Source organism: Sorex araneus, chromosome 5 (genome assembly GCF_027595985.1).
Source record: "Sorex araneus isolate mSorAra2 chromosome 5, mSorAra2.pri, whole genome shotgun sequence".
Taxonomy (NCBI): Eukaryota; Metazoa; Chordata; class Mammalia; order Eulipotyphla; family Soricidae; genus Sorex; species Sorex araneus.
The window spans coordinates 64379445-64399002 of NC_073306.1; the positions used below are offsets into that span (position 1 = coordinate 64379445).

Sequence of the window (19558 nt, forward strand, 5' to 3'; positions counted from 1 at the left end):
CAAAACAACCTACGCCCAAATATTTTTAGAGTATATAATTTATCCTACTATATAGAAAGGAAGTTGACACAGAGAAATGTAGTTTAAAAGTGGGAGATTTCTGCTGGAATAGTACAGCAGGTAGGGTGCTTGCCTTGCACACGGCCGACCTGGGTTCTATCCCTGGCATCCCATATGGTCCCCAAGCACCACCAGGAGTATTTTCTGAGTTCAGAGCCAGAAATAACCTTTGAGTGTTGTTGAGCGTGGGCCAAAAACAAAACAAAAGAAGAAAAAGAAGAAGAGGAGGAGGGAAAAAAAGATGGGGAATGTGACTCAAAGTTTACCATATGAGACTTTTGTTTCCATCTCAGGCATTGCAAAATCTGTCTTGGGACCAAGCATGTGGTTCAGTGGTAGAGTACTTGCTTTGCATGTGTGAAATGTGTGAAGCCCCAGTTCAATCCCTAGAACCATAAATGAAAAGAAAATGGGTTAATTTAGGGTGCATTGTGAAAATGTAATTTGTAATGGAATATTTAATGAAATAAAATTTACATGAAGTTAATAGTTTATTAACTTGTAAACCATACCATGGTGAGAGTTCTTAAAGAACTCAGGAAAAAAAAGACATGAATTAACTTTCTAAATTTAGGTATTTCTGAAGACGAGTAGGAATTAGAAGAGAAAATATGCCATTTGGCAGGATATTGTTGATCAGTAGTTGAGCCCTGATGGTCATTCTGCAAAGGTGTAATAGTTCACATGGGTCTTTATATCTTGTTGAAGGAATGTAGTCCAACCAATTGGGAATAATTGGACGTCTTCCTAAACTTAGCTGCGTCTGAAGAAAAGGGAAATATTAAAATTTTGTAATATTTATAATACTGAATTAGTCCAAATTAATGCTTTATTTTATTGAAACTTATAAAGTTGGTATTTAATTTATATAACTCATATGTTTTGCCAAGAATTTTTACCAGAGACAAATATTTTTATTACCATTTTATTCTGGCAATGATATATTAAAAGATAAAGTTGGGATAACATAGCTAAGTGCATTGATTTTTATAACTATAAATCTTTATATGTTTTAAATTTTACACAGATTAATATACTGTTTTATCAACTTCTACTTCTTTTAAGAGTTCTCAACACTTCATCCAGTGGACTTGTGTTCAACTCCAAAAATTCTGATCCAGTTGGTGATAATTTGGGACACACAACATAAATCCTAAAACTTCCTTGGGTTGTCCTCTCAGAATTGTAAACTGAAACTTTGTATTGCTGTACAAAAAGACCTGATAGGAGGCCCATCCACATGAAAAGATAACCAAATTTTAGTTCAGGAGTCAGTGTAATCCTTCATCTTGCTTGTTACTTTAGTTAATTTAACTTTGGAAGTCAGCTGTAAATTCTTCAACATTTAGGCACATATGTTGTGTGTGTGGTAGGGTTGCGGGGCGCAGGTTGGTTGGTTGGTTTTTAGAGTCAAACCAGTGATATTGATTGAGGGTTTATTCCTTGCTCTGTACTCAGGGATCACTCTCGGCAGTGGTGGTATGCCATATAGGGTGCCAGAGATTGAGTCTGAGCCAGCCAAAAGCAAGCAAATGTGTCCTACCCTCTGTATTTTCTCTTCAGTCCCTTAGGTACATAATATAGATCAGCTCTAACCTAGTACTTTTCTCTGATTATATTTTTGTAAAAGCAGTTCTCGGGATTGGTTGGGAGCCAGTTATGTTTTGTGATAATTGTGTAGGTTTAGAAAAGGACAAGGGAATGACTGAATATGTGTAACTTTTTGATTCCTTTGAAATTTCAGAATTTGGTTGTCAAAATAATTCTTAAAATTTTTTTAAATTTTAAATGAAATATTTTTTTTATAAATTTTATCACTGTGAGGTACAGTTACAGACTTACAATGTTCCCAGTATCCCTCCCATCCCCCGTATCCACCCCACCCCTTACCCCTGCCTCTGTGGCAGGCACATTCCTTTTTATTCTCTTTCTCCTTTAGGGTCTTGTGGTATGTGATATGCAATGCAAGTATTGAATGGTCATCATGTTTGGTCTATAGTCTACTTTCGGTTGCCAAAATAATTTGATCACTTAATTCTCCTACAGTTGATCTGGGCTTGCATCCTTTTTATGCATAGTTGAGCCGTAAGACACAATAAGCTCAGAAGAATTATATATCTTAAGAAATTTATTTATGAAGATCTTTAGGAAGATCTTTCTTTTGGGGGAGGCTGCACTAGATGATGCTCAGGGGCCACATATGGCTCTGTGCTCAGGGGCCACACCTGCTGGTTCTCAACGGCCATTCCTGTCAGTTCTCTGGGAACTTACATGCAGTGCTGGGAATTAAACTAGGGTCTGCTACATGCAAAGCAAATGCCTTATCCCTGACTACCTCTCTGGTTCCAGGAAGACATTCCTTGTAATATGATATTAATGCTTTATTACTGTTAAGACAAAGTATTTCTTAAATTTATTAATTTCTTATTCACAAGGGTGGTGGTTTGTTTCTTTTGCAGAACTTTCACACCAGTATATTGTCCAATCCCCTTAAGTGGAATCACACCTCTGCTTTATGTGGCTCAGACGAGACAATCCAATACCTTAAAAATACTCCTGCAATATGGAATGGATAATTTTAACTTGTGGATAACTTAACTTTTAATTTTAACTTGTGGATAATTTTGACAGGATGAACGTGTCCTCCTTGCGTGGTTTTTACTTCTCTCTAAAGTAGGTTTACTTCACAAGCTTTATCAGGGAGAAGACCTCTGCATATATGAGATTTAATTTTTTAATACTTTAATTTTTTTGCAAATCACATTCAGTGATGCTTGGGCTACATCTGGCAGGGGTCCAAATATTACTTGATTTTTGACTCACGGTTTTATCCTAAAATTTATCAGTGTATTATAGGTCAAACAGAACAATATTACAGTATTTTTCTTACCTCTATTTCCTGGATTGAAATGACAGAAAGTACTCTGGAACACAGTGTTAAACATGTTTTAGCATCTTCTTGTATGTCTACCAATTCATGATCAACCATTATTCTTACTCTTGAAGGGTAGAGCAGTATTGTTAACACAATGTTGATAGGGTTTTTTTCTCTTTCTAAGATTCCATATTGCAGAAGTATTTTTAAGATCTTGGATTGTCTCGTCTGAGCCACATAAAGCAGAGGTGTGATTCCACTTAAAGGGGTTGGACAGTATACTGGTGTAAAAGTTCTGCAAAAGAAACAAACCACCACCCTTGTGAATAAGAAATTAATAAATTTAAGAAATACTTTGTCTTAACAGTAATAAAAAACAAGTAGTCCCAAATATTAAATTTCTTAATGTTGGATTACAGTTCCAAGCATTTTAGGTTTAACACTGGGTTGTCCTTTCTCCTCCCACAGGAGCTTAGGTTGATTGGATTACACCCACTCTAATGCTCCTGGGGGCACATCCAGTTCCACAGGGGCTCTCAATCCTCTATGTTTTACTTTGACCTCTCTTTTGTGTTCTTCTTCTCCTATCTGGTAGTCACAAATATCGCTCAATCAGACATGGTAATTTATAAAGTCAAACCTCCTGAATTTTGTATATGTAAGTGAAATACTGCTTTTCTCTTTTCTTTATGTCCTCTCCATAGTTTATTACAGAGCAATGTCCTTTCTGCATAGACACAGGAAGACAATTGATGCCATGCTTTTGTAAATTGACTCTGAAATATTTACTCCTGGGCATTCCTCATATTTACTTGAGTTAAGCTTCAGTTTCCCTTATGTTGACCTTAGTTCCTTACACCGAAAAAGATGGGTCCTGCTGAGGGACATGGATGGATCCTGGACAAGCCATAAGCTACCCAGGCTTCAACATAGGAAAGCCTAAGTGTCATAAGAAGTATAATAAGTTAAGAGCATGGTCATTGAATAAACTATAACATGATCCAAAAAAGAAGTAACCAAAGGACCCTGTTGGAGTTAGAAAAAAACTAATCTATTACTGTAAAACTGAAGTTTTATATTAAATGAAGTTTTTATATTAAATAAAAATATAAAGTAGAAAAGATTTTCATTTTATTAATAGAATAGAGTATCATTTATGTATATTTTTTGTTTTCTTGATTGTTCTTTGTTCTTGATTCAGACATAAACATGATTCAGACATTTGGAGAGTAGTTGAGAAGAAAAGTAAGTTCCTTTCTTTTCAATTACTTTCATTTAACTTAAAAAATTTTAATAGAAATGGTATTTATGTTTAAGCATCATAAACCATCATGATGGTCATGTAAGTTTCCTTAAAGATAGAATTTAATTTTTCTTTAATGACATTTTGGAAATCTTGTTTTTCCTCGAGTCTACTTTATGGCTGGGCCTGCAATTTTTTTCCTATTTTTATATAGTTCAGGAAATTTTCATTTTAAATAGATACTTATGTTTTATTAAATTATCTTCATATAGATAGGAGATGAAAAAAGCCAGCCATATGGGATTTTATATTATCAGTAGTTGATTAGCTAAGTAAATATGGCTATTTGGAATAAAGAGAGGGAAATGTTTGTCATGATGTTTAAGTCTGTAATTCTCTTTACTGGTCTAATGGAATAATATTTCCTGAAGAACATTGTGTAAACTATAAATATTATTTTTGAACAATTTTCCAGAGTAAGTAAAACTTCAAAAAGAAACTTTAGGATTACAGATATTTAATTAAGATGACAGGCAGTATGGTATAATGCCATCACCTAGTGTTTCTCGGGGTCAGAGAGATAGCACAGTGGGAAGGTGCTTGCCTTGCACCTAATGGTCCTGGAACCTGCCAGGGGTGATCCCTGAGGGGAGAACCAGGAGTAAGCCTTGCGCACAACCAGCTGTGTCACAAAAACCACAAGGGAAAAACAAGAATGAAAATAAACTCAGCTGGAGGTCACATGGACCCCTGTGGGCCTCAAGTATATTCACAGGGAGCCACAGTATGAGACAGTGTTTGCCCATAAAAAGAGAATGTTTCATTTATAAGCATAAACCAACACTGGAGAATTGTTATATCTGAACTGGCTATGGACAAGGAATTGCATTAGTTAAGTTCTCTGAAGCATTTTGGAGGGTTATAAAAATCTACCTGTGGTATTTTTGCTAATTTGTTTCAAATTTTTAATCAGGAGGACCAGAAAGTACAACCTAGTTTAGACTGCAAACTTTCAACAAGCCCTGAAATTCAATATTTTGTGATTTAAAAAAAAAATTTTTCAGTTGCTGAAGTTGATACCATATGTATCCTCTTGCGTTTTATATTTGAATGAACATATCATTTCACTTGTAGCACTTGTCATCCCGTTGCTCATAGATTTGCTCGAGCCTGCACTGGTAACATCTCCATTCGACCCTGTTGCGTGCTAGTGTGACCCAATGGCATCTGTTCGCTCCAGGACCAGAAAGGGTAACAAACTGTTCGTTAGGGTCTTGACTAAGTCTGATCATCTCATAGGTGGGCAGCCAGGTGTTCTTTTGATGTCCCGTGATATCCAGTCTGTAACGACTCTAATCCAGCTATCATCTCTAAATCATATTATGAGTCCGGCCCATCTGATTTTCGATGTCTTGGCAAAAGAGGCAGCAGCTCTGATCCTCAATCGTCGATGGAGATTGGAACTCTGGATTCCTTCTCTCATTTGAGTGAAACGTGATACTCCAAGAATAGCTCTTTTGATTCCTCTTTGGGAGACCCAAATAGCCTTCTCATCCTGTTTGCGTAGGGCCCAGGTCTCTGAGGTGTATGTTAGTGCAGTCGAAAGATGTGCCTGGAGCCAGAGGCATAGTTTCATCCTCTTAACAACTTCTTTGATGCTTTTGAAGGCGTTCATGCTGCTCTCTTCCTCCTCTGCAGTTTTGGTGCCAAGTTGTTTGTTGAGTTCTCCACCCAGATACACATAACTGCTGCATTCGGAGATGTTCATTCTGTTGAGAGCAAATGGAATGTCAGGAACTAGTCTGTTTCTCATGAACATTGTCTTCATGAGATTCAGCTGCACTCCGACCTTTACACACTCATGGTCTAAGTCAGCCAGCATTTGTGCCGCTTGGCTAATGTTTTGGTGTTACTAGAACGACATCATCAGCGAAGCAGAGGTGGTGTAGTTGCCGACTGTCTATCTTCACTCCCATTCCTTCCCATTCCAGTCGTTGCTTGACATTTTTGAGGGTGGCACTGAAGAGTTTCAGTGAAACGGTATCACCCTGCCGAACCCCTTTCTTTACGTCAATAATCACTTCCTTGTAGAATGGTGAGATCCTGGTGGTGAATTCGTAATACAGCTCACGGAGGATCCTGATGTACTGAGTTTGAACACCCTGTTTGGCTGGGGCTTTGATGACTGCTTCAGTTTCAACAGAATCAAAGGCCTTCTTTAAACCAATGAACATTAGACAGAGCAGCATCTTGAACTCTCGAGAAACTTCAGTGAGTCTGGTCACTGTGTGGAAATGGTCGATTGTGCTGATTCCTTTTCGGAACCCAGCTTGCTTGCATGATTTTCCTTCATCTAGTGTTCAGCCTATCCTATTCAGGATGACTCTAGTGAACAACTTGTAGATGACAGACAACAGGAAGATTGGGCAATGGTTGCCAATGTCGTGGCTGTCTCCCTTCTTGTACAACAGAAGGGTCCTGCTGGTTTTCCATTGGGACAGAACCTTGCATTTGAACAGGTAGCGTGTGAAGAGCTGAGTCAGTGTATTGAAGAGTACTTGTGGCAGATTCTTCAGGTGTTCAGGTCTGACCTTGTCTGGACTGGGTGCTGTACGTGTCTTTACTGACGAAATGGTGTGTTGGATTTTGGAAGGGAGTAACATATCCATCCTGTGGAATTAGGTATGTGGGCAGGTGGGCCTGGATATCAAAGAGATCCAAGTAGAAGTCATGGATAACCTTTCCATTGCCCTTCTGGAAGATGTGATAGATCCATCAGGATGTCGGAGGGCAGTCATCTTGGTCTTGTAGTTTGCAAAGGACAGGTGGGCTTCTGCTTTCCCCGGCTTCGGCCACATCAGCCAACACTGCTGCTCCTCTCTCTTTGATGTCTTACGTTATTGCTTCTCTGCATAGCTTTGCAAACTCAGACCTTGGCTTGTGATTTCCTGAGGCTCGCGCCAAACCACGTTGGTGAATGAGCTCGAGAGTTTCTGAAGACAGGAGTCTTTTTTGTGGCTTTCTCACACTAGGCATTCATTGCACAGTCATGTAAGTGCTGAACCAGTCGATCATATTCCTCATCGATGTTGTCAATGACAGCATCTTCCCATATTGCCACAATAGTGCGAAAGAGCTCCCAGTTGGTGGTCATTTTGAGAGTTCTTTTCTTAAACTTTGCAACCCTTTCTCCCTGCTCCGTGAAGTAGAATTTCACATGAAGGAGAACGTGGTTTGGTCCCGTTTGGAATTTTAGGACAACAGTGACATCGAATAAACATATAGTTATATATTTTTAATTTATTTTTTAAATAAAAATTGTTCATGATTGGGTTTCAGTCATACAATATTTCAACACCCATCTCTTCATCAGTGTACATTTCCCACCACAAATGTCCTCAGTTTTCCTCCTCCCCATGGCCAGTCTGCCTTTATGGCAGGCATTTTTCTTCTCTCCTTCTCCTTTTGGCATTATGAATTCCAATATAGTTATATTTTAACTCTTTCCTGGAACCATCTTTAAACCAATATTGTCTCAGACATCACCCCTCTCTCCCTCCCTCCCTCCCTCCCTCCCTCCCTCCCTCCCTCCCTCCCTCCCTCCCTCCCTCCCTCCCTCCCTCCTTCCTTCCTTCCTTCCTTCCTTCCTTCCTTCCTTCCTTCCTTCCTTCCTTCCTTCCTTCCTTCCTCTCTCTCTCCTCTGTTTCTCTCTCCTCTGTCTGTCTGTCTGTCTGTCTGTCTGTCTGTCTGTCTGTCTGTCTCTCTCTCTCTCTCTCTCTCTCTCTCTCTCTCTCTCTCTCTTGCATTGTCCAAGGGTTAATCTTGGCTCTGCACTTAGGAATTACTTATGGCATTGTTCGGGAACTATTATGGAATGCCAGGCATGGACCCTGATTTGGCATTGTGTAAACAGCAAATGCCCTACCCACTGTGCCCTCCGTACTCCTACTCTGGCTCCAGATCATCATCATCACATATTTTTTTTTAACAAAAACTTTTAACACATCTAAAATTAAACTCCCAGATTCAGATAGTTAGCCCAGTGGGGAGGGCACTTGCTTTTCACCAGGTCAACCTGGCTTGGTTCCCTGGCATTTCCTATGGTCCCCTGAGTACTGCCAGGAGTAATTCCTGAGTACAGAGTTCCCCATTCTAGTCTCACACTCCCCTCATTCCCATCTCCTCCTGTCTCTCCCACTCATCTCTCCACGCTCCCTCTCTCAGCCATGTCTCGTCAATCCATGCACCCTGCTCCTGCATTCTTCCCCTACATTCTTCTCCCTCTGTATCCCTTGCTAGCCTCTCCGTACTCCATCTTGCTGCTCTGGTCTCTCTCTAGTCCCTCTCCAACTCCCTGCATTGCGGGTAGCAGAATCAACATATCAAAGCCTTTCTTGATCAGGCTCAAGGGCAGAAATACTACCTAGGGGTGTTTCTCCTCTCCTTAGTCCAATAACAAAACATCTTAATTAACATCTTAATTCTACTTCTTTTTAGTTTTTTTAATTTTATAAGTTAGTTCACAATGTTTTATTACATTTAATATTCAAATGCCAATCCTACCACCATTACACATTCCCACCACCAAATTTGGGATGTTTCCATCCCAAGCCCCAATCCCTGTCCCAAAGCACAACCGAAATAATATATTTTGTATTGCCTGTTATGAAGAACTGCTGAACATGCTTACAAAAAAAGTGTTCGTATAGGAAACAGTATGAAGATTGTTCTATTTTGGCAGGAGCCATTAAGACATTCTATAAGATATCACTAACATGTTGTTAAAGTTTGGGTGATATGAACTTTGGTATATATATATATACATATATATGTATCTGAAAGTATGTATATATGCATATATATTTTTTCCTCTATGATTTGTTGTTTACTGTCTGAACCCCATCAAATATGGTGTGGTAATTATGGAGAATCGGGTAGGGAGTATGTTGTGATGTGTCCAGGAATATGTTCACTAATGTGAGGCTCAGTCCGAGTCTGTGGGGAGTGGCCTTGAGTATGGCGGTGGTTGGGTTGCGGAGGTTGCTGCCAGGGCTAGGTCCCTTGGGGCTTTGAGGGCTCTCACCCGCCTATCTCTGGGGTGCCCCAAGTGAAACAGCCTGGCACGAAGTCTGGTGGCATGGCTATGGGGGCCTCATGTTATGCTCCATTCTGGGAGAAGTAGTGATGTGGATGGTGGCCAATGACTAGATTCTAATTCTACTTCTTAATATTAGTTATTTTGTATGAACTCAATAAGAGATACATTGAGTTCATAGGGTGGTTCTCTTGGGTACATCTCGCTATAGATCTCAGACTACAGTGCTCAGGCCAGACTAATCTTTCCTAACCCTAGAAAGGTCCGAATATAGTTATTACTTTTTAGATCATGACAGAAGTTGTCCATGACCATGCTCTAAACTTATAGTTAAGTATCATGGTACTTTGGCCAGGCCCATTTCGATGCCAGGGTATCTCACTACTTGCCCTGGATCCATCTAGTCCCTGTTGGGACCATGCTTTTGGGGTGCTAGGAAGTAAGGGCAACTGAGGCTTAAGTCGAGAGAACAGATGTCCAAGGGTGAATATCAGAGTCAATTAACCCCCAAGTTACAAAAGCATAACATTAACTGTCTTCCTGTGACCATACAAAGAGGACATTGCTCTGAATTTACTACGCAAAGGACTTAAGGAAAAAAGAATATTTGCAAGTCAACAAGAGCACAAAGAAAGAGGTTACAAATAAACACAGAGAAATAGGAGCACTGTGATGAGGATAACCCAATAAACCTAAGCTCCCTGTGACAAGGCAGAAAGGACAAACCAATGTTATCCTACAGTGAGATACAGTTGCAAACTTAACAAATTTTTGTGATTACATTTCAATCAAACAAGGTTCGAGTATCCATCCCTCCACCAGTGCCAATTCTCCACCACCAGTGTTCCTAGTGTCCCTCCTGCCACCCCCATTCCTCCTCTTGCCTCTGTGTCAGGCACATTCCCTATTACTCTCTCTCCTTTTGGGTGTTATGGTTTGTAATAGGCACTAAACAGCCATCAAGTTTGGTTCATAGCCTACGTTCAGCACACATCTACCATCCTGAGTATCACTCTTCTTTAATGCATGTGTGTTTTTTTTATTTTAATGCTGGGACGTCTTTTGGGGAGTTGGTGGTTAGGGCCACACTCAGTGGTACTCAATGGAAACCCCTGAATTGGTGCTCAGAAGTCACTCCCGGCAGTGTTCAGAAGACCATATACTAAGCTTGGGTTGCCACATGTAAGGCGAATACTTTAACCCTTCTGTTACCTTACCCAGTACTCATTTTCTCTTCATATAAAAAGCCCTGCCTAAAAATATCTTTTTTCTTCTTTATCTGTCTTTCTTACTCTTTTTTTAAATTTTATTTTATTGAATTACTGTGAAAAAAGTTACAAAGCTTTCAGGTTTAAGTCTCAGTCATATAGTGATTAAACCCCCATCCCTTCACCAGTGCACATGTTCCACCACCAAGAACCCCAATATACCCTCCTCCCACAGCCCCCCCACCTGAATGGCTAATGATCTTCACTTTATTCTCTCTACACTTTGAATACATTCAATATTTTAACAGAGAACTCACTATTATTTGAAAATTTCCCCCAATAATCAAACCTGCTGAAAAGGCACACTTGATCATTTGTTTTCCATTGCTGAGAATGAAGATTATATGTTTTGGATTTCTGATATTTAGCTCAGTTCACAGTCTAGATGCATTTCTATAGAAGCTGCTGGGTGCCAAGATGGGTTGAAGACCTCCCGGATCATAGTCTTTAAGGAGCACAGGGGCCGTTTCGTGCGCAGCAGCTCTGGATCTCATCTGAGAGGCTGTCCTTCTTACTCTTCATGTCACTTGATAAGGTTTCATTAAGACCTTGTTACTTAATGGGTATCACTGTCATCCTGTTGTTCATCGATTTACTAAAGTGGACACCAGTAACGTCTCTATTACACTCAGCCATGAGATTTTAGCAGCCTTTCCTTATGCGTCTTTCCCAATGATTGGAAGCTCTTTCAGGGCCAAGGGAATGAAACCTATCGTTACTGTTTTGGGCATATGGAATACTCCACGGGTAGCTTGCCAGGCTCTGCTATGCGGGTGGGATACTCTGGGTAGCTTGCTGGGCTCTCCAAGAGGTATGTATGTATCTGTTACTGTATTTTGGATATGAATATGCACGGGGAGCTTGCTAGGCTCTCCCACGTGGGAAGGGGACTCTCAGTAGCTTGTCAGGTTCTCCGAAAGGGAGAATTAGGCTATAAGATGTTGCTTCCAGGAGCTTGGTCTTATAGTCTCTGGACAATAAATTACTGTAAGTTACTCAATGAGTAATGCAGATGAATTTTAAAACATAAAGCTTTACAAGGACAATATTTTTGTTTGTTCAATTTGCTTAGTGAAAAATATAACTAAATTAATAGATTATAATAATTTTAATTGTGTTTTTACTACTATTAAGAAAAATGTACATGTATTTAAATTCATATAATTTATTATATGAGTTTTGAGACTAACAGGATTTTTGGAGAAGTGCAATCATTTAAAATTTTAAAGAAAATCTAATTTATTCATCTTTCTCACTCTTGAAATGTTTGACTTAAGAGATTCAGAAGACTTAATATGCAGAAAATAAGTAGTACTTGCTAAGATTTAGAGATATTATTTCATTTTAAGATACTAAAATTGACACTACATTTAGAAACTATTTTAGACCCAAGATGTTGAAAACATAGCTAAAATTTAAAGAGGTTTGAAATGAGATTTTAAAGTCTAATCTGTACCCAAATGACATATGATTAATTCTCTTGTTTAAAGAGCATGTTACTGTAAACCAAAATTTGCTTAATCTGTACTGACAGTTAATTATAACTACTTATATGGATGGAATGAGGCAAGCAAAGCAAGAATCAGTTTTAAATGTGAGTTTAATGAACTGAACCCCTTGTATCTGAAAACCTGTCATATATACTTATGAAATGGGGCATAATATTTCCATATAGATATACAGAGAATGGTTCAGTTGTATAGTTATAATAATTATCTCTAATTTCTTTTTTGATTTATGCTGCCAAATTCAGTAGATGTTTCTCCAATTCTGACATTACCACAGCTGACTTCCTTGAAACCACATTTTCCCATGAATCAAAAGGAACATACCAAATTCTAAATTATTCTTTCCTTATTTCTTTGTCTCTGCCCTCAACATCTAAATAGATTTGGCCTTTTGGCCAATTTTGATTTGCCGTAATTGTCCTGAGACATTTCATTTGTGACCACATTTCGACTACTATGTAGTAATTTAGTCAACTAATACTTAGTGAACGCATATTATATGCTGGACATTGTGTTTTAGGATAATTTGTGAATGAATAAAACAAAAAACATCTGTTTCCTTGCTTACAATGGGGAGTAAAAGACAAAACAGAATGAACCTATCAAACAAGCAAATTTTATGTTAGAAGGTTTGGTAAATACTGTGAAAAAAAGAAAAAGTAAAACAGAAAAAGTCAATATGCTAAGGGGTGCAGGAAGGACATTTAAATATTTTAAAATAGGGTGTTTGGGGAATGGGATTACTAAAAGTGACATTTGGATAAAGAAGATGAAGAAATTAGCTATTTGAATATTTAAGGATTTTAAGAGAGCAGAGTGTACCTGAAATATTGAGGTAAGGAGCAAAAGTGGATAAAAGAGTGAAAAAGGAGTAGTGAGACATTAGAAAAGTGGCAAAAAGGCCTCATCATGTAGATCCTTATAGATGACTGTAAAAACATCTTCAACTCTAAGAATGGAGGCACCACTAGAGATGTTGACTAAAAACAAGATCATACCTTTATTGAGAAATGTGTTAAGAAGTAGACGGAAGGGGCTAGAGCGATAGTACAGTGGGCAGGGCGTTTGCCTTGCACATGGCTGACCCGGGTTTGGGCCCCTGCATCCCATATGGTATCCCAAGCACCGCCAGTAGTGATTCCTGAGTGCAGATCCAGGACTAACCCTTGAGCATCAGCAATGTGACCCAAAATGCAAAAAAAAAAAAATACCAAGAAGAAGGAAGAAAATAATAGTTTGATAGTTTGGTTCAGAATAAAGCAGATTGGAGAAACACCTAGCATGACCCTATATATTTAGCTACCTACCACATGTCTTTATACCTAGATAGCAACCTTCTATGTCTCAAATTGACAATGTAGGTCTCATAATAATATTGATAGGTTTATAACATAACAGTTGTGCTAGGCTGAATCTCAGAAAATGTTGATGGTGGCTTCACAGATGTTAGAAATTGAGGTCAAGAGAAGTATCACCAATTTGGATATACTTTAGAGATAAAGTCAAGAACAAGATAAAGGACTTGATTTATTGGTGAGGAGAAGAGAAAGAACAAGAGATTCATGACATGAATAGGTGAGATATTCGGAGGGAGAAACAGGTTAATGGGAGAGGGGTGAGTTAGATCACTTTATGTCCTTTTTATGATAAGATGTTTTGAGATACTTGTGGAGAGGTGAAGCAAAAGCCTAATATCTGGAAGTGTCTAATACTGAGAGGAGAACTCAGGACTAGAGTTGAAGACCAAGGAATCATTGTCATATACATCAAATTTAAAAGATTGAAGAATAGGGTACAGAGAGATAGTGTAGAGGTTAGGCCACTTGTCCTGGAGCCCACTAGATGTGATTCCTGAGCTCAGAACAAGGAGTAAGCCCTGAACACCTTCAGGCGTGGTTCCAAACCAAAATATACTGAGTAATAGTGTATTAGTGTAATAGTATATAGCTAAAGAAGAAAAGGGTTTCTTGGCAAAGGAATTGTTTGCCTCAGGGAATAGTTCATTCATTCTATTTCATAGAGTTATCTATGGCACATTTCATAGTTATCTATGGCAGAAACCACCCAGATATACTCTGCTACCCAGGGTGAAGTTTTGCTAGAGAAACTCTTAGATCATCCAAATAATTGAATTAATTTTTTTTTTGTTTTGGGGCCACACTTATCAATGCTTAGGGGCACTTCTGACTCAATTCTTGAGGGTCATGCTATGGAATTCATGGGTACAAGGGAACAAACCCAGGACTCCCACATGCAAACAGAAACATTTCCTCTGCTTATTAAGCTGCTTACTTGACCTGAATAACTTTAGATTTAATTAATTCTGAAAGGTTTAAAGTATAGTACATAGAATTAATCTGTAATGTGTTTCACTCTATGGTTGCATTTAAGTTAATTTGAGTCTCATGTCCTCCTGTATGTTTTATGTTTTTTTTTTTAATTTTCGTTTCTTGCCCTCCATTTTAATTTTTAAATTTTTTTTCTGTTTTTCATTATTCTTTCTCAAGAACTTGGCTGGATACATCTGGTACTTCTTAACCCACCCAGTGAAATTTTTTAGAACCTGGTGATGTATGCACTTGTCACCAGTAATTTTTAATGGTCCTTAAAAAACTAAACTGTGGGGGCTGGAGCAATAGCACAGCGGGTAGGGCGTTTGCCTTGTACGCGGCCGACCCGGGTTCAATTCTCAGCATCCCATATGGTCCCCTGAGCACCACCAGGGGTAATTCCTGAGCACAGAGCCAGGAGCAACCCCTGTGCATCGCCGGATGTGACCCAAAAAGCAAAAAACAAACAAACAAACAAACAAATTAAAGTGTGCAGGGGTCGGAGAGTTAGTACAGTGGGCAGGTTGCTTGCCTTGCATGAAGCCCACCAGGATTTGATCCTTCGCACTCCATATGGTCCCCTGAGTCCTACCAGGAGTGTTCCCTGAGCACACAGCCATCAGTAAGCCTTGAGCTTATGTGACCCCCCAAAGCCAGAAACATACAAAACTAAATAAAATGGTTCTCTTTGGAAATTTTAGTTATTGCTATTATCCCGCCCGCACTACAGAGCCTGGCAAGCTCCCCATGGTGTATTCGATATGCCAAAAACAGTAACAACAAGTCTCACAATGGAGACATTACTGGTGTCCACTCGAGCAAATCGATGAACAAAGGTACGACAGTGATAGAGTGCTACAGTTATTCTAGACCACTGTCAGCTATCAGTTCGTGTACTTGAGTGATCATTAAGGAAAACAGTTCAGTCAAGTCAAAGTCTTTCCAATCCAGGGTGATACACAATCAAGAAAAAAAAAACCCTGCTTCAGACAGAATATAAATTGGTTAGTCTATACTGATCTTTTGTTGTTGTTGTTGTTGACTATAGTCTTTTTTCTTTATACCTAGTACAGTGGCTCATAGAGTAAGGTGAGAAATACTTTATAGAATGAATTAAGGCACTTTGTTTTTTCCTAATCAAACTAGTACTTAAAGTCAAAAAGTGAACTGTAGTAGTACAAATTAAGTAATTTTAAGATGTATATGGACTCTACAAAGAGTCACATTGGAGACTTTATTTTTGTAAGATTCTAAGTAATATTATCTAGATTGAGATATTTAGGCTGAAAATCTGGTTCTCTAACAATCACACATTTGATTTTAATTATGTTAAATTCTGAAAAATTTAAGTAATATTTTTCAGTGTTTAATATACAAATAGGGGATTACTGAGTTTAATAAGTATTATTAAATTAACAGATGTAAAAATTCTGAATTTTTAAAGTTTATGTGCAGATTATACTATATTTTCTCACAAATATTGCAGCAGGTGACCAAACAATGTCTGTCGAGAGTAAGTTGCCTAACATTGTATTACCTTGAGCACAGAAATATGGTTCTGTTATACTGTTAGTAATTTGTTGGTGATTAACATATACATATAGGTAAATTAATTATAAGTGATAAAACAAATAGGCAAACAAGTCAGGAATCCTTATCCTTAAATAACCAATAAGTATCTTCATCCTAGAAAAAAACAAGTAGCATAATCTAAAAGGACATTTTCTCCTTTTATGGTAAAAACATGAAATTATTACCTCCATATCAGTGCCAAGTTACAACTTCTGTCTTGAACATAGTCTTTTGTCTTCTTGAGAAGCAATTCAACAAAGTCAGGATTACCTTTTCTGGCAAAAACCCAGTAGAGAATTGTATTCACACATATTTCAGTAAATTCAAGATTAAAAGTTAGTTCAAAACGTTGTCCTGATTTTTCCACAAACGCGATGTAATCTGAGAGCAGTAAGTCAAATCCATCCAAGTCGACATACCTCAGAATTTTTGCTAGCGTTCTGTAAATCCTAGGTTCATAACAGTGATATCCCCACTGACCCAAAAACTGTAAGGAGGGTCTTCTGACAATTTTGTCAATGAGACTGCAAAATATATTGCTTCTTGGACAAGAAGTCTTATGACATAACTTAGAAGATTTACTCATTGCAACTTAAGGCAATGATAGAGAAATAAAATCACAAGTAGTCATACTGTAGTCCTTCAGTTACATATTTTGATAACATGGCAGGCTCTACTCCACAATTGGGAAGTGACCTTTAAACCAGTCAGAACAGTTATGTGCAATATTACTCCAAGGTGTTGGATGACATGACAATAGTTGGAATTCTGTCATCAGCATAAGCCAGAACTTTGGGATATCATATGTGACTCAGAGACATATTGGATGGAAATGGGAAATGTGATAGTTAAGATGTAATGTTTTATATTTTCTAAGAATTCATCTCAAACCCTGATATATACAACTGACAAAATATTACTGAATGCTTTTTTTTATTTTTTTTTTGGTTCTTTTTTTGGGGGGGGGTCACACCTGGCGATGCACAGGGGTTACTCCTGGCTCTGCACTCAGGAATTACTCCTGGCAGTGCTCAGGGGACCATATGGGATGCTGGGATTTGAACCCGGGTCGACCGCGTGCAAGGCAAACGCCCTACCCGCTATGCTATCACTCCAGCCCCTGAATGCTTTTTTTAGTATGATGTAAAAAGATGATAGCTACACTTAAAAGTCCTGTGTTATTCTCATGTTTTTGATTGCTGCAAGTTTTCACTTATGGAATGTTTTCTCTAATGTATAGTTGAAAAAACAGGTTTCAATAGAAACCTTTCAACAGTAACCTTTCAACAGAAATTTTTCTCAGAAAAGATGTCAAACAACATGAAGAGAAATTAATAAACTTTGTTTTAGAATTTTATATTTATGGAAATTACTCTAAATTAGTCAAAATGTATACAATGTACACATTAAAGATATTTAAAGTTTAGCACTGCATTTTTGCTCCAATAAAACAAAAAAATGTGGCATCATGTTTTTATCATATAGTTATTCATGCTTCAGTGACCTTTCTGTTAAATGTAACAACTTTGGTAGTTTTCATTGCCAATTTTAAAGGTACTTCAATGTTTTCTTTTGCATATTTTTCTTCAAATCACATGGAAAATGTCCTTAGTATACATATAAGATAGTAAAATGTCTCTTGAAAAGTGAAAATTATCTTTGGATTTATTATTCTATACTTCTACTAAGACCTCTTAATTTCATAAACTTTATAGGATAGCATATAAATCTAATGATTATTATATCTTTCTGATAGTGAAAACCTATTCTTCTCTTTTATATTCTTTCTTAATTTTTCTGCCGTATAAAATACGCTTTTTAATTAATCTTTTATTAATTTAAGAAATAATTGGGGGCCACACCCAACTGCTGAAGGCTTACTTCTGGCTCTGTGTTCAGGGTAGTATTTGGGGTAACCTACCTATCTGTTAAGCGGTAGGGATTGAACCAGGGTTCGATGTGGATAAGATGAGTACCTTAACCTCTGTACTTCTTCCAGCTCCCAGTTTCTTAATAAAACTATATAATATATACATAAATGATTTTTAAAATGGAAATATCACAGAGCCAGTGGAATTTCCTGAGATAATGAAACATTAGCAGTTTAATATATAGCCCTTCAAATATTTTTATGTACATGGATATAATGCTTTGTGTTTTTAATCACAAATAGAATGATATATGTGATTGATTTTGTGAGTTGCTTCTATTTACATAGCAATATATATTAGATATTTAAAAAAATTATACATAATATTTAAAGTGTACATACCACTTACTATTAATGAGACACTGCTTTAATTGCTTTTTTTTAAATTAACTCCTGAATCTTTACAAAAACTCCCTATCACAGTTAAAGAAGCTTGTAAACAGAACTCAAGAAACATGCCCAACATAGTATGTCTTGTAAACAGTCAAGTTGAATTTGATGAAGTTGATGGTATCAGAATAGCATTTATGAATAGGAGTAATGGATAGAGGTCATTCTATTTCAAAACCAGAAATAAACAGATAGTAAAATTAATTTTGCATTAGGAAATATATCATTTAGTAACGTATATCTATATATATATTTTTAAATTTTTTTAAATTTATTTATTCAATCACCATGAGAGAGTTACAAAGCTTTCGTGTTTGAGTCTTGGTCGTACAATGGTCAAACACCCATACCTTCACCAGTGCCCATTTTCCACCACCCAAATCCCCAGATAACCCCTATCCCACCCCTACCCCTGCCTGAGTGGCAGATAATTTCCACATTACTTTCTCTACTTTGATCACATTCAATATTTCGACACCAGTCCCACCATTATTATTTGCAATTTTCCCCCAACACTTAGACCTGCCGAAAAGACATTAGACAAATTGTCTTCTCTTGACAGTTATGAATAGCATATGTCACATGGTGGCTGCGGGATCTTGGAATTCTAAATTTTTTTTTTTTGCGTCACACCCAGCGATGCACAGGGGTTACTCCTGGCTCTGCACTCAGGAATTACTCCTGGCGGTGCTTGGGGGACCATATGGGATGCCGGGGATCGAACCCAGGTCGGCCGCGTGCAAGGCAAACGCCCTGCCTGCTGTGCTATCGCTCCAGCCCCTGGAATTCTAAAATTTTAATAATTAGATCTGGAGAGATTTCTACCAAGAGCCACTCAGTTTAGAGATTTGTTTGTGTGTCTCTGGGATCATGACCATTAAGGTGCTTAATAAGTAGGCAGGGAGGCCATTTGTGGGTGGCATCTCAGGGTCGCATCGTGATGGGGGAGGAGAAGGACCGTCTCCTCCCCTATCCCGTGAGGCCTGGCTTGGGCCACCACTGCTGGTCTGTACCTGGATTTTCCAATGAATTCTGGGTGATGGCAGCCGCCGGGATCCCCAGGAAACAGGCAGAGGGACAGTACCCGCTCCCATCTGGGGTGGCCCGGTGAAGGAGACCTAATGCAAAGTCTGGAGGGATTTCTGCCGAGAGCTGCTCAGTTCAGAGATTTGTTTGTGTATCTCTGGGATCATGGCTATTAAGGAACTTAATAAGTAGCGTAGCGGGAGGGGGCGTTCGTGGGTGGCACCTCAGTGTCCCTGGCAGGGGGGAAGCAGATTTTGTTTC

General features: G+C 38.3%; 1 protein-coding gene across 1 annotated transcript; it reads right to left on the minus strand.

Moving 5' to 3' along the window:
- Window positions 1-616: 616 nt before the first annotated feature.
- ASB17 (ankyrin repeat and SOCS box containing 17) lies at window positions 617-16537 on the minus strand. Its single transcript, XM_004603337.2, has 3 exons — window positions 16137-16537; window positions 2951-3230; window positions 617-823 (listed from the first exon to the last, which is right to left on the minus strand). Exons 1-3 carry the CDS (start codon window positions 16535-16537, stop codon window positions 617-619), a joined length of 888 nt encoding a protein of 295 aa, XP_004603394.1.
- Between the last annotated feature and the right edge of the window lie 3021 nt (window positions 16538-19558).